This window comes from Pseudopodoces humilis, chromosome 3 (genome assembly GCF_049639895.1).
Source record: "Pseudopodoces humilis isolate 2021_Gansu_Grassland_sample_001 chromosome 3, ASM4963989v1, whole genome shotgun sequence".
Taxonomy (NCBI): domain Eukaryota; kingdom Metazoa; phylum Chordata; class Aves; order Passeriformes; family Paridae; genus Pseudopodoces; species Pseudopodoces humilis.
In genome coordinates this window covers 7531516-7548154 of record NC_142202.1, presented here as the reverse complement: position 1 = coordinate 7548154, position 16639 = coordinate 7531516, and the positions used below count along the sequence as shown (strand labels likewise).

Here is a 16639-nt window from a genome sequence, read left to right as displayed (position 1 = left end):
CTTAGTGGCTGTTCTCAGGCATCATGTCAGGAAGAAATACACAGCTTCAGGAGAAGTGCATTTTCAATTCTCTGGATGGCAGAGAAACAGATAATTAAATTTTAAAAATTAATAAAATAATAATAAAATAATTTTAAGTAATAAAACTGATCTAGTCCTGATCTAGTGGGTGGCATCCCTGCTCATGGCACAGCAGGGGGTTAGAGCTAGATGGCCTTTAAGGTCCCTTCCTACTCAAGCCACTCCATAATTCTATGATAAAGCAGAAAAAGAATCCAGCTGGGTTAACTAAATATGATATTTAAAGCGATCTGAAAGCTCCAATTTGCATCTCAATCTTATGTAAACCTGAAAAATGTTACTAGTGGGACTCAGGCTGCTGTACATTTGGAACAAAATCGGGATTGAAGCAGGTAGTAACATACACTATAACCACCAGAGGGAGCGTGAAGGAAGAGTCAGGAAGAACACAGCACCAGCAAGATTGTAAAATACATTTTAAAGTGTATCTTTCCTCCAGAATCCTGAAGAAACCTGCTCATTTCCTCCAAAAATGATGCACAGGCTGGCATTCCCCCTTCTGAGCCATCTGAAGATATATCTCACTCAGAGCTGAAAATGGATCTTGGTGCATTTAGTACCAGCCCAAGAGAGGCCCAGTTCTCAATTCAAGTCAAACCAGAATTAAATTTTGAGCAAGGCTATATGTTTAGTAATGCACAGACAGTTCCTGTGAAGCTCCCTTTGAGAAAACAGCAGGTTTTCTATTCCCACTGTCCTCAGTGGGAAGCTGCACTACGAGGAAAAAATCCCTGAGAGATATTCTTACCCCTTTTCTCATCTTCCACAAGTGCACAGTCCCAGAGAGATGTCTTTACTGAACTACCATGCAGAAGTGAGCTGGCAGAAGACTTCAGCCTTTCTCACTTTATGTAACTTCAGGCATATCTGAAACTATGCTTTTCCCCCTTGTTTTCTTCATTCATCATGCCTGCTGGGCTAGTACCTGAGCCAGTGTTTCCTGAAGCTTTGACTGGAACACACCTTCCAGAGAAAAATGTGTATATTTGACAAATAAATCTCCTCCAGCTTCCCTGACCTTTCTCATCAAGGCTGGCAAGTTCCCATGAGTAACAGTCCAGCCTCTAACTCAGCAAGGCCCCTGCAATGGCTCCTCCAGTTTTCCCACTGTCACCCAGCCTGATGAGGGATGGAAGGAACCTAACAGTCTTCAGAGCATATTTTTCATATGGACTAGTGCTTCAGCTGTAGATCAGGAATAACAGATTCCAACCAATACAAATTAAAAACAAAGAACAGGCTCCTGCCCTGAAAAGCAAAGTAACAGGGAAGGACAGAATCAGTGATGCCTTTTCCTGGTCTTAAAAAATTAAGACCCACAGTTAAGAGATAAGGGGTTTTACCTCAGTATTTAAAAAAGGATCCTTATTAAAATACTGAGGTAAAAACCCCCTTATCCCTTAACCATGTCTGGCTCTCAATTTTTAAGACCAGAAAAAGGCATCATCAGGACACGAGGAGGCAGGTAGGAGTGGGGTAAGAAGAAAAGAAAGCAGCACCTGACTGTGAGGAGGTATTTTTTTAGGTGCAGTGAAAAGGTAATTCAGGATAAGGATAGCTAAATGGTCTGCTGATGTTTGTGGACTGTTTCATTCCTATGGAAGCAAATGCAGATGGGGAACATTTGAAAAAAATGTGAAAAAATTATAGAACTGAAAATTTCTTTATGGAACAAATTCAAAGCACGAATTGTTGTATAAGCATCTTTCTTTCTGCTTGACATATGATAGCTGTTTTGTAATTCTTCCTCCTAGGAAAACAGAAGTGTTTCAGCACTTTCTATATAATTTAATAGCAATTTGTGTGCCTGCTATGTCAAGAGATAAACTGGTTTTCCAGGAAAAGCAAAAAACACTACAGTTTCTTCTCATCTTTTTTCAGGGGTCCTACTGAGTTATGAGCAGGACACAGTTTCTGTCCTCTATTAATTTTGACTACATTTTCCTCTGAAAAGAGGATTCCTTTCTCTTCTTGACTGAATTATTTGAAAATCCTCACACATTTTGTAATTAAAACCCACATCCCTCAGTAATGATTGCTAATTATTGCAGAAAGTATAGTTTGCAGCCTAGGCAGGTAAAATGAAATCACAGTTGTACTCCCTGGCTGGGACACACCAAGGCAAGGACAGTCTGGAAGTGCTGTGGGACCATTTTTCCACTGTTGTGAGCTGGTGGGGAATATCAGACTGGGTTCCCAAGACCTCCCTCCAGATTACACAGAGATCTTATTCTGCCCTAGTCTCCCCAACCTTCCAGTTCACCAGCAATCTGGCTATGCAGCTATAAGCCAGCTGGAGGCAGCGAGTCCTTGGCATCCCTGAACTGCTGCCCATCTTTTGTACTGCCAGGGTTTTCTGGAGCCTGCCTGCAGGTTCCTGCATCCCTGACATCCCTCACTCCCCTGGCTCCTCCAGCTGCCAGGATGATTTGCCTAGAGCAATCTGGTAGTCTGTGACTTCTTGGATCCCTCTGCTCCTTTCCTATACTGATGACTTGGGCACTGTTAAAAACCTAAAGCAAAATCTAGGCAGAAACACATTTCTGACAGCCAGCCAAGCAATCTTGATCTAACCTCAGAGATACCCCAGAGAAAGCTTAAGCAGGAAACATATTTTGGATTGCCAAAATTTGCCACCCCACAGGTTCAGGGGGACAGCTGCCTTGTGTGAGCTGAATGCCTTTGCACTTCTCCTGCATCCAGATCCTTCCAAAAGCCTGGAGATGCTGAACTGTAACCCTGGCAAAGCCCAGCACAGCCACAAGCCATGCAGTTCAGCTCAGAAGAAACAGCAGTGGGGTTATCCTCTCAAGCTCACCACCAATGAAGGCCCTGTCCCTTCCCTGCTGGCCTGTCTAACCTTGCTGTATCCCACAGTGGAAGAGGAAAGGCTGTGTTGGAAGGAGCAAGAAATTAGTTCAACTCTTGGCTACTGTGCAGAGGACAAAACTGTCACTTGGAACCACATTTGAGCCATGCTCCTCCTGTTTGTGTCCCTTTCATATTTTCCTGTCTTAAATAACTGTCTGTCCAGTTTGTCCTAGCAGACTTCTGAAATTATTTGGGTCAAGGAATAACCACCGAACTCCAAGACTGCTGCATATGAGACTCTCAAAAAACCTAAGCTGTGTAATTTGTAAATCCTAATAAAAGGCTTTCTGTAGCTTATTTTAGAATTGATCACAGAAGAGTACTGAACTCACATCCACCAACCCACAATTAGTTGCATAATTGTTAATACCTCCTTTGGCTAAAAATAATGTTTGAGCCATTTTCTACATCTAAATTGCTACTTAAATTGGATGGACTTCTCTTAGCCAAGAGAAATGGATGTAAAATTATACTTTTGGTGAAGAGAGGCAGGTTTCAGTGAGAGTTCAGTTTAGCAGGGCAGTGATGAGGGAAAATCTTTGAAAATGCTGAGGGAAAATCTTTTAATTAGCCATTTCTTTTTTGCTGGATGCTGGGCTGTGTACTACAAGTGATAATATAACAATTCCACAGGCTTAATTCTAGTATCAATAATATTTGCAAAAAAAATCAATCTCACCCTCTTCTCATTATCTCTGAGCTAGATTATCACTGAGAAAGACTCTAAACACCCACTTTACTCTTTACCAGTGACAATGCTGGTTTCCCTTCCCAGCATTCCCAAGCGGTGTGATGAACTCTGGCCTCAAAGATTCACCTGTGCCCCTGGAAGCACTGTGCAAAGGCTCCCAGTTTGCAGCATCAGCCTTGCTGGGAAGCTAAACTGTGTATCTGCTGAGCTGTGGCAGAGAGATTAGGCAAAAAATACTCCTGGGGGCAGAGTGAGACAAAAAATCAGCGTTTTCAGGCTTCATTGTTGTCTTGCCTCCTTAGAAAACATCCCTGTCAGATGACCAGAGTTCAGAATTCCAAGCAGATACAACATGTGTGGGGTTTTAATAAGGTCTGATTTTATCTTAGATGATTAAGACAAGGCATGGAATTATAATGCATATTTCAGACACAGTGGGAATATGATACTAAAGGACTCCCAAGTTATAAAGCAGCTTGCTGGGCTTCCTCCGAAATGGAGTAATCAGATGGTTGCATATCATAAATTTACCTGTCCTCCCTTAGCTGTTGAACACTAAAATGATATTAGAGGTATCTAGCTGTATATACTTTGTTAACATGATATTTTCAAAGACAATAACACAATTTCTGTGCACTTGGAAAAGAGGCAAATAAGAAATATTTCCTTTTGTTTTTTACATTGTCCTTTCTTCCTTCATTGGTGAGTCCAATTACAAAGCCATGATGTGACTACAAATTCTTAATACTGCTCTCCTAGTAATTTGTACTTGGGCATTGTTTTCTTAGGTAGAACTGTAATAGGGAAGCAATAATGTTTTCACCAGCACAAGCACAAATGGCTCATATCTTATATATTCTGGCTGAGACGGTGAAGTCTCAAGGAATTAATTCAGTCCATGAGCAACCCCTCACAACCTCCTAATATAAAAGCTCATATCGTAAAAATGCAATAGATAGGAGACCAGTTTATTTGATTACTTCTTCTTGTTGCCTTAAATTCCAGCAACTGAAGCTGGAAAGAACTGGACTAACAAAATGACAAATAAGAAATGTTTACTGGACACTACACTAAAGACAGGATCTACCATAAAATATAAGTGGAATTAGTCCTTGATCTAAGTTGCCTTTTCCTGTTTAAAATGACAGCTGATACAATTCTGGATACAAGATACTAGAGGACAAAAAGTCTCTATTTAACAGAGATGTGTTTTTACAAGATTTCCACCTATCATCTCTACCTCCCTCTCCAAGCCTTCCAGCCCCCAAAGAGGGTAAGCACAGCTGAGACAAGGGATATGTAAATCACACAGCATTGCTTTGCCCAGTCATACTATATGTACAAAGTTCCTCATTATACAAAATGTTCCTCATTAGGCAAGTACTGTATACATACAAGTTTCAGCCTAATCCTTAAAAACCAGAAGTTTTTTAAAGTGCTTTCCAATTACATCTCAAATATGTCTTTTCTAGCAGCTGAAAGCTGCATTAGGTAAGTTTTCACCTGTGCTGGTAATTGCCAAATACTTGTGGACCTTTGTGTGTATGAAATTCTTTTCAATCCCCATTCCCAAATTTTTCCTAATTGAACTGTGTGTGTGTGAGCTCATTTACCTTTGCAGTGCAACCACCACTACTCAGCGACCCAGTCATGCTGCTGACTACTGTCCCTGAACTACAGCCATGAGATAACACAGTGAAGCCAGATCACATTTCAAAAACAAGAGTGGGATTGTGTCCTAGTAACCAAAAGCAGCTTGAGTACCCTTCCCAATAACTTCTGAATACAAGGGTTATGCTGACACCCAGTTCAGGCACACACCATCCCTTTTGTGCCCAGCCTTAGATATACTGCTAGTAAAGGAGCCCATAAAGGAGATGCCAGTGTGATGGCAGATTGTGTTGCCCTTAATTATGTTATTTAGTGCTGCCTCTATTCAAGCTATTTACCTTCCAAGTGAACAGCACACCAAAATGAAGGTGTGATTAAGACAAAGGCAAGAATGCATTTAACATATTCCAAGAAGGGGTAATGGAAGAGGAAAGGTAGGAAAATAGATCAGAGAATAGCTTGGGTCAGAAGGGACCTTTTAAAGGCCAACTCCACTCTGCACTGAGCAGGGACATCTTCAGCTAGAAGAATATCTATCAGAAATAGAGGACATGTTGGCCTTAGCCCGCCTTGTTATAGCTGGGTGGCTTCAAGACATAAAAACAGACATATAAACATGAAGTTCCACAGTTTCTGCAGTTTTTATCATACTGTCATTATCAGGTGGCTAGTTACCCCCACATCTCAGCAGCTCTGGAAGGAGGAATTCTAAAGTATATGAGAGTGAAATGGAGATTGTGGGAAGGATGAAACACATGGCAGTGAGTTCCTCTTTGAGCTGGGGCTCCCAAGTGTGGTGGCAGGAAGGCAAATGTTACCTGTGTTTGTCAACTCAATTAAATGCATATTCTGTGTAAGAATTCTGTATCACTCCTACTTACTGGTTTTTATTTTATTACATTAGAAGCAAAGATATTAATCTTGCTCCATGCAAGAGCTCTTATATTGCCTTCTAGGACATTTGGTAGTATTGCTTTTAGTTTAAGAACACATTTTTATTCTCAGCATGTTGTTTCCACCCTGCCAATATTTCAGCTTCATCATTAATTCATGAACCATAACTCTGGTGAGAATCAGCTCTAGGCTGATAAAAAGAATTCCTACATTTCTTTGTCTCTCAGTTTACAAAAGATGCTTTTTAATAAGACAGGAGGGTTATATTGAAAAATAATCATAAACTAGATTTACATTTTTACAGTCAATAGAGAATGTGATGCATATATTATAGACCTAAAATAGGTAAAAGGGTATCATATCAAAGGCTTGTTAGTCTTCCTTTACATCCAGCCAACTCTGTAGTGGGTTTTTCAGAGTGCCATGGAGAATACCCAGCATCCACTGACAGCTTGAATATATCTCTAGAAAATCTGTCTCTCAAAAAAAAAACAGATCAGAACAAACTATACCCAAAAAAATCATTATATCAGGAAACGTAATGAGCAAAAGAAGGGTAGATAAAGCCATGATCACAACACAAAGGGAGTTATTTGGGGAGGAACTGTCTCATCTTCTGTCCACACATTGCGAGGAGACAGCTGGGATACTGCCACTACAAGATTAAGTGTAATTGCCCTGGGACAACAATTTTTTTTTAGGTAGAATCCAGTACCATTCCTCCTAATTCTGCAATGGCTGACAGAACTGGTTTAATAATGCAGGCTCTCCTGTTAATTCTGTGTCTCCTGATAAGAGACACATGTTTCCTGATGAGAGCAACCCCTGCCAGAGCACAGCTCACTGTCACTGTTCTCTCTCTTTCCTGAGCCTTCAACCCAAGTGATCTCAGGGCCCTTTCTGATCTTAATACTGCAAATTATTTCTTGAAGAGAATCACAAACACTCCTGAGGGCACAGTATTGAAAAGCCCAACACTCTCCAACCAAGCAATAAAACAGAAAAGAAAAACCTCTATTCCAATGTTTAACATTCAAAGAGGAGGTTAATTCCAGTGTACCTCCACAAATTAAAGCATAGGGCAATATGACAGCAAGTTGATTCAAAGGTATTTTATATACCAAATTGCAAAAAGTCCCCATGATTATGATTTAAAATCTGCTTCTCTTGAAGGGTAAAATAACTCTAGTTCAGTTATCATTCCTCCACCTTTTTTTCCAACTTTTAGACAAGTTCTCCATCGGAGGAGGGCAACACAAAAATTACACGGAAACTTTTCTGTGTTCAGAGTTTATATCTGCTATTACCAACACTAGTGGAAGATAGATCAGACAACTGTAACACATGAAGGTATTGCTAAAACTGTGACACACCTAAGAAACATTCTCCTCAAGACCAAAATGTTTAATGGGATCTTTATGGAAACACTAAATAAATGAAAATCTCATGAAGAAACACAGCCTGTGTAAGGTGACTTCAGAGGGGGTCTGAACTCATCAGAGGTTTGTATAGTTTATACTACAAAACTGAGCAGACTCAGAAGGAATTTGTGACAAGTCTTCCAGTGTTATTGCAGTACATTGCCAATTTTATGGGTGGAAGCATGAAGATGACTATAATCCCTCTGTTACAGGCAAAACATCTGAGGCTCAGCATTTGAGAAAGCTTTAGATGCTTCACTACTTGTCACAGTGGTAGATTTAATTATCATGTCACAAAACATGGTAAACTGAATGTTCTGCTTACAGTGAGCTGATGATGAAGAGTGGGAGACTTTGGCACAAGTAAAAGGAAGAAATAATTTGGATGGAAAGGTAAGGAATTGTGGAGCTCCCACATAAAACCATCCCAGATGTTCTGGGTAATTTCAGATCTCATCAATACAGAAATCCATCTATAATCAGCCAAGGAGAGGAGATTTATTCCCTACAGCACCAGGAAGCAGCCATGGCTGTCTTGGCTGGGTAACACTGAAGAGTTGGACACAAAGCCATGCAAGGTTGGTTTGTTTGAGCTAATTTATTTTATTTTTGAGTTGCAGCACACACATTTCCCCCAACTGTTTTATAGTGCAGGTTAAACAGATTACAGGATGATATTCAGTGTCTTTTACAAAGATCACAGACTGTTCCTAGAAGGAGCTGGAATCATGGGAATAAACAAGGAGGCTCCTGGATGATATTAGCCCATGGACAGCTGAACTGTTGCAGCTCAATCACAGCTATAATAATGACCATACCTGAGTGACCCGGGAGACACTCCATAGCCAAAACAGGAATTAAACTGATAACACACCAAAGCAGATACTGCAGTGTCAGTAGCTCAGCTGGCATGTTTCAACCTGGGGAATATTTACAGGTTCAGGCTCCTCCATTTTGACTACAATGGCCTATGAAAAGCAGCTATAAGGTGACTAGAGATAAACACAGTATGCTGAGACTATACAATAAAATCAACACCAAAACATTGCAGAGAACCTTGAAATCGAAGAACCTTGAAATATGTTGAAAGTTGGATAATTTGTGCAACTGCATTGTGTTCCCAGGTCACTGGTTTCAGCACAAGCATGTACACACTAATCTGCCCCAGAACCCAGATATTAAAACTGTTACCTTATTCACACCATCTGCCATTGCTTGCAGCGTTAACTCTCTAGGTCCATCCACAGTCTTCCCATTATCAGTTGGTCCCCAGCTGGCACTATATATATCTATGACTTGAGGCATATGACTGATGGAGGAAGCCTCGATGATGTCTGTCATAAACGGCTGGTCGAGCATTCGAATACCTGTAGTTTTAATCAACATAAGCATGAAATATGCATTACCCAGCACAAAATGTAATCTCAGCACCTGCAGAAGGCCCCCAGTTACAGGTATTTTAAGTAACTGGCAGTTTCACCCATTCAGTAATTCTGTATTTGACATTCCCATTTCACCAGGGTGTGCTTACCCAGCGGTAATAGCAGCAAACCTAGCCACCATGGCAGCATGGCCCAGAAAGACAAAGAACTTTATTGTTAGCTTTCTAATTACACTGTATTTTCCATCTACTCCTTGAGAACACTTTAAAAATACCAGAATCCAGCAATCTCAGAAGTTCAGTGTTTAAATAATATGAATGGCATTGAAAATAATATTTTTTAAGCTAGCAAAAAAGAGTAACCCTCCTCATCTAACTTACATTCAGTCTTGTGTTCACATTGTCATTAGTTTTTCAAGTAATTTTTCTATTTATTTTGGTGCAATTCCAGAATTTAATCAGAGGAGGGAAACAAGCTACATAGCAATTTCCTGGAAAAATATCATTCTGTCAACATGCAGACGCAATAGCAAAATATGGCCAGCATGTGGACAAAAAACCAGACTAAACCCCACTTCCTTAAACCCATACTGCAGTAGAAATTAAGAGTTTAAATTATGCAATCTCAGGACATGTCAACTTCATAAAACCTCCAAGTGTTGACTCTAAGTGAGCCAGAGTGCAACAGACAGCAGTGGAAGCCCCACACATAGGACAATTTCACCCACAACCTGTCACTTGGCCTCTGGATGAGACCTGAGTAACCAGGGATTCATTCCAAGCTTAATTTGTATCCCTGAGTGGAAGTTCAGCTTTTCCCAGTGGTTTAGGACACAGATGGGACAGAAATCGGTGGCACAGTGCCAAACAGTGTGAATGACAATAAGGATCCTGATTTAGAAGCCAGAGGCTTTACTATATTCAATAGAAAACCAGTGTGTCAAATATAAGGCTGGAAAAAAGGTGGCATAAATTTCAAATAGAAATCAGACCAAGGCTGGATGCTCTTGATGGGCTAACTCGAGCTAGAAATGATGAAGTCAAACTCAATGGGTGAGAAACTGCTTCCCATACTTATAAAATGCAGATCTGCACAGAAACCACTGTCCCAGTTTAAAAGACAGGTGTTGGCCAAGGAAGGTGGGAACCCTTCCTGGAATGGAAAGATGATGCCCTCCCCTCCAAATTATTGTAACTTTGAATGGGGCTTCCAGGCAAAAATTATGGGAAAAAGAGTAACAGTTCTTTACTAGAACATATATGTGTCACAAGACAGAGAAACACCACCAAGCAATACTAGTAGCTGCCCACTCGTTAAGCGATCTTTTTTCTTCAGCCATGACCACAAGTGGCTGGGAGCACTGGTGGCTCAGGTGGGGCAGAGGGGCTGCAGTGACTCCCCCAGCTTTGAGGGGTGCTCTGGTGTGAGCCCTGAGCCTCCCCAGGGCTTGATGGAGACCCCACCACAAGAGAGAAGGCTGGAGGTTCGTTTCCTCGGGCGCTCACACACGATGCGGTATCCTGGCGGGTTCCAGTCAAACAACCAGTGTGGAGTCTCTCTCCAGAGGGAGGGAGGAGGGAGAGGGCCCGGAAGGTCTCTCCTGGAGGGGGCAGATGCTGAAAGCTCCCAGTCAACTGGCAGCTCCTGCAAGCAGCAGGCTCACCGATGGGCAGCAAGGAGAATTCTGCAGCAGCACCAAGCCCTCGGAGAAGCAGCAGAGGAGCACCCAAAACCATCTCCCCTCCATGGCGGGCAAAAAAATCCGTCCCCCCTCTCTCTGAACCATTTAAATGGCATGTCAAGGCATGTGGCTACTGCTTTTGTCTCTTGATCACTGTCCATTCACCATCTCCCTGACAACAAATGGGAGGAAATTCCCTAAGAAACCCAGCACCGTACAACCACAAAATTAATTATTGACTCTGAGGAAAGTGGGGGAACAGGAGGAGCCAAACCATCTTCAAGGGAAAAAAGAGGTACAAGGAAAAAAAACCAAGTGATGCACTAGATCCTTGGCAATCAACTTCCCTCTCATTCTGTAGTCATGGGCTCCAAACCATGACAGCAGCAGAGCCTCAACTTTCATGGACTTCCACTGCCATGGACCACACAGAAGTGCTGCCAGTGCACATTGTCCTCAGGCAGGGGAGGCTGGCTGGCACTTCCAAAAACTTGAGGGAATTGTACTACAAAGTGCACAAACACAGAAGATTATTTGTAGGCTGCTGATCATCAAAAAGTTCTTCACACCTCTTGATTTTTAAGCAACCAGCTTGAAGTTGCAGAGTTGTATGAACAATACAGTCCAGACAAAACCCCATGCCTCAATTCAGATTTCTTGAAGAGTAACTCTTGAAAGAATGTAAATTTTGTGGAATGTCCCATCCCTGAAGGAGATGCTACCCTTACTGAAGGAAAGAGACATTCATTAGACCTGCCCAGCCAGTTATTAACTCTCAGTGATATTTCTTGGGTAAGAGCTTAGCAAACATTGCTTGGTGCCCTTCTCTGTCGGAGATCCACCTTTCAGACCTGTAGGTGCCAGGTGAAATGTATCCCTCCTCACATTCTCCTGACACTACAATAAAACAGGGACAGGCCAAGCAAAGCAGAGCTGTCCATGAACACACACTGTGGACCATCTCCAAGAAGCAATGGGTACATCTATGCTGATGTTCCAGTGTGGATCAGGGAAAGTAAAGTGAAATTCATAAGCATCTATCTCTGCCTACTGTGCCTCAGTTCTCATCTTGGAACAGAAGAGTGGGAAAACTGTATTTCTTCAGATTCAACTAAACTGACACATGGTGCTAAGAGCCTAATTAGCTCCAAGCACTGTATTCACTATATATGTGCAGAGAAGAGCTCGTTAGAAGTAAAAATACCCAACACACCCAAGGTGTGGATGCTGGGTGCCAGGTACCACCTGTTTCATGCTCTGCATCTGCTCCTACCACTCCACATCACTGTTAAAACAGAGGAAACCTGCAACCACTGAGATTTACTGCACTGCAGGTCCTGCACTGTGAGAGCCTGATGAGTAAGAGCAGCATGAGATTTACCACTTCAAATGTTTTTTAAGTGCAGCAGGAATTTATACTTTATCTCCTGTAAAATGAGATTTGCTACAAATGATTCTACAGCTATGCAGGGAAGAAGCACTGAAAATCGGTATATGAACAGGGGTTGGCATATGAAGGAGCAGAGCTGCTCTTTGGCACTGTTATTAAAGAGCCTACACAAGGCCCTTGACTGAAAATGCAAAGCCATGGAGAAATTCCTCTCTCCAACTAACTGAAAAAAATAATAAATACATGGTCCAGCTCCAATCTGCAGCCCTGTGCTGGGCAACACTCTCTGTCTCTGCAGGAGGAGTTCTGCCTGAAGCACAGCGGACCATTTACACCTTGGATTGCCACCATACCTGCCACTTTGGAGTTGTACGCAACTCCCACGCCGCAGATGTTGTTGTTGGCAGCAGCAGACACCTCTCCTGCACACCTTGTCCCGTGGCTGTGAAAAGGAAGGCAGAGAGACCAGATGAATCCCAGCTAAGGCACGTGCTGAGCTAAGCTGGATCACTGTGAGCTTGTTTTGCCTCACTCAGCTCCCAGTGCTGCAGAGGAAAACCATTCCACGGAAAATTGTTGTGTGCTGAATACTGGGATGAGTTCATTCCCTCCTGAAGCAGGCAATATCCAGTTTCCCCTCTGCAGGATGAGTGATGCTTCCTCTGAGGTTAACATGTATCCTTACACTGCATTTAATTGTAAAGTTATTCAGGCCTTCTTGTTTTAGCTTGTGAGACAGGCTCTGTCTCATTACCAACTCTTAGTAGAAACAGCCCCTGACAGAACAGTGTAAATAAAAGATCAATATTAATTCCTTTATTTTTGTGGCTTGACAGTGTGACACCCATTACTTTGAACCTCATGGAACAAAGCCTGGCTTGCCTTTTTGCTTCTTGAACATGTACAAAGGGCATATCCCTGCCCACAAAATATATGCTACAGGAAGAGGTGGGTGCAATACCAAGCTGGAATAGCAGAAGGGAGACACAATGGTCACTGTACCCTTCAACAGCAGAGCTGCGGCATTGCTGGCCAGGCCCAAAGCTGTAGGAATTAAGGCACGTGCATCCCTCGTATCCAGTGCCTAATTCCCATAAGAACTGACAAGGTGCTCCAGCTCACACAGCTACTGCTTCCTGCTCATGTGGGAAAAGTCTCTGCTCTGACACAGAGGTCCAAGTTTGGGCTGACATGTGGTATTTCAATAATACCTGATATCTGTGAAGTGCTTTACAGCTCTAAACAGAGACTCCTTAACTGGCAGTGGCTCCTGCAGGAAGGTAGATTGCATTTTCCTTTTTTCATAATTCATCATAGAAATTAAACTCAAGAGAAGAGAAATACAGACAACATAACCTAGTTTTTAAAAAATAGCATAGCAGCAGGGAAACTACTGAAACCTGTTCTCCTGTCAGGGGTATTTTTAGGCTAAGATGTTGAATCAACATACAAATCCATCCTACTGCTCACATCAATCCACTCTGCACACTGAAACTGGTGTTGATGCTGCCAGCATGCTAAGGATTCATGCAAATCAAAATGCTGTATTATAAAAAAAAAGGTTATACTGAGTATCAGCTACCCTGGGAGGCAGCAAAACTGTTTTAATCACCTTTTTCTCTCTCTTTCCCTTTAAGGGTTTCTGGCAAAGATAACTGTAACATTAATTAAAAGGTAGGAAGCAACACATACTTTTTCCTGCTCTACTTGGGAGAATATATTTTTAGAGGCAGTTCCATAACGAAAGACGACTGAAGATCTCATCTGCTTCTTTTTACAAAGGGGGCAGAGGAGACAGCAATACAGATTTCTTATTCAGCTGCTACAGAAATTGCTATCAACAATCAAGCAACAAGGTTTTCTCTCATGTTCTTGCTCAAAGGAAGTGTGACAGAAACACAATATTCATTGCTAGGCATAGCTATCTATGCTAGGCATTCATTATCTAGTCACCTATGGGCCAACTACAAGCCACAGAGAAGAATAAATGGCTTTGTTCAAAATTGGCTTGGCTAATTCTGGGGTGCAAAACATCAGTGATGCTGCCAGATTACAGTGAGAAAAAGGATTATTAGGACCTTCCCAACAAAAAAGTTTTACCAGAAGGTCCTCTCCCTGTCCTGGCCTCTCCAGAGCAGCAGCTCACACAATGGAGATTGTAAACAGCAGCTCAGCATTTCAGTATTGTGCAGCTGACTAGAGAGGAAAAAAAAAACCCACTTATGATTTAGTGGAAATGCATTTGGTTGAATTATTAATGGCAAATAGCAGACTTTTCCAACTCAGCCCTATTTGCTGTTCATGTATCATTGATAAACCCTTTGTGGTTTCTATGAAGTGACTCATGTCACAGGAACAAATCACAGCCTTTCTCTATGGTGCTCACCTCTTCCCTATTTCAATATTTAAAGCAAGGGGATAGAACATAAAAATATTTTCATCTGTGAACAAGCTACTTCAAAGGTAAACCATATATTAGCAAGTAGAGCAAGTCTTACATAAACTTTATGTAAGTGAAAACATTTTACACGAACACACGTGAAAAAGGTGGGAGAAGTGGGTTTAGTTGAAAAACAGTTTTGCATACTGAATTGAAAAAAAATAATTGTACTAGCTATGAAAATTTCACTCTGGTTTGTCTTTGAAAACAATTCTGTTTAGAAATCCACTGCCAATGGTACTGTGCGTGCCTCCCTATTGACATATTTTTGAAAGTGTCAGAGGTGGCACAGATTTTTATTGAGGCTCCTTTTCATCTGCTTTGAAATGCTTCTGCAGACAGCAAAGGGCAAGACCCATCCATCCTATCTTCAGCTGTTTGCAGGGGAGGGCTGTGCAGAGCTGCAGTCTCAATAGCTGGGACCATCTTGACCACTTTGCCTTTCCTGACCACTTCAGCTGCCTGCATTGGGCAGCAATTAAACATGCAGAGCTCAGATGGTCACTTTCGTGGGGCAAATGCAATCCCCTTTTTATTCACGTGACGTTGTCAGTTTCTAAGTATTTGAGTGTTCACAGAAGGGGAAGCATTCTCCTACTTTGGTTTGGATCCACAGTTATTAAAAGATTCTTATGTCTGAAGAATATAGGCTTCCAAGATAGCAAATAAATTTTGCCCTGCTAACTCATTAGCTGAGTGAGAGAATATACATAATACAAAGGCCATGGGAGTGGGGATAATTACTGGTTATTTAGATCAGGGCAGAAATTTGTAATCTCATTGGTATGAGAGCCCAAGTTGTGCTTTCTGCATGCTCAGAACATGAAATCAGAGGGTAGTACGAGGCCAAGCAATCACTGATTCCTGTGGCTACCTCTTCACTGCAGAATGTGGTACATGCCAAGTTACTGAATGTGGTTCAGCAGAGGAAATTCAAAATCAGTCAGTTCCCAGTGTGGTTCTTAAAAATCACTGAGTTCTGTGGAGCTGCCTCTTGCTTTGGGAACGGGGCTTGATTCAGGTTCTTTCACTGCTCCCACTGCTCCTCAGGCTAAAACACAGCTCTGTTTGACATTGCACCAAGTGTACATTCTCCTGCTGGCCCCCCAGGCTGCAGATCTGAACACAGTCAATATGAGAATAAACCCCTCGGCTGCCAAGCCATCTATGGGCCTCTGCCCTTAGCTGCAGCTGAACTGCCTGAAAGCAATTTCCTGCCTGAGGCACCACCCTGCATGGTTTTGTGGGCCAGTGGCTATTAGATGGAAAGGCCAAAGTGATTCCAGCAGTCTTACAAAGAACCAAATGGAAGGGGAATCTGTTGCTTACAAGCAGAGCAGCTGTGATTAATGAAATACTCCATGCAAAAACCTCTCCTATTTATTCTTAAAGTCTAATGAACACATTGCCCATGCAGCTGGCAGCTCACAAAAGCCCCTTGGTGATCAGTCCTCTGCTTCTTGTTCAACAAATCATTTGAATTGCTCACATAGAAACGTATTCTTTATGGAAAAAGGGATATTACGCTATCCTATTTTGAGTCTGATCCTTCTGCATGCATAAAATTCAATGGGAGATACATCACTGGCTGTGCAAAATGGAGCCTTTATTTCAGGTTTCTCTCAATAGATTTTCCATGTAATCATGCCCTATCCAGAAGCACCTGTGTAGCTGCATGTAGGGACAGACAGACTGTCAGAGGCAGTTGTTACCTACCAGTAACACTGATTCAGGAGTCAGAAGCCATGGCAAGAGCTTATATAGGAGTATGTCAGCTCAATTAACAGAATAGCAAAGAAACACATGGAGAAAAATAGTCCCAACCACTCCTGGACAGCTGGATATGGTGTGCTTGTTGGCATCTTAACCTGCAGAAAACTAAGAATCTTGCATCTTAAAGCCTTCTTATATTGTGAAGGCAGGAAAGGGATGCTCCACTGAATGTATTGCTCCCATGATTTACCTTGCAAGACAGAAAATTCTCTACCTTGCAAAAGAAATCTCAAGGTTCATTAGTATCATGGAGTGGCTTGGGTTGGAAGGGACCCTAAAGATCATCTAGCTCCAATCTCCCTGCCATGGGCAGGGATTCCACCCATGAGATCAGGCCCCATCCAAACTGGCCCTGAATACGTCCAGGAATGGAGCATCCCATTATGACAAAGGTTCATTGACAA

The 16639-nt window shown here is 42.1% G+C and overlaps 1 protein-coding gene across 1 annotated transcript in view; it reads right to left on the bottom strand.

Moving 5' to 3' along the window:
• The window catches only part of PCSK2 (proprotein convertase subtilisin/kexin type 2), a 101110-nt gene that overhangs the window by 12664 nt on the left and 71807 nt on the right, over positions 1-16639 (bottom strand). Inside the window, exons 7-8 of the mRNA XM_005525503.3 lie at positions 12376-12464; positions 8761-8936 (exon numbers count right to left, since the gene is read on the bottom strand). Coding sequence (XP_005525560.1) covers positions 8761-8936; positions 12376-12464 — 265 coding nt within the window. The remainder of the gene's footprint in view (positions 1-8760; positions 8937-12375; positions 12465-16639) is intronic.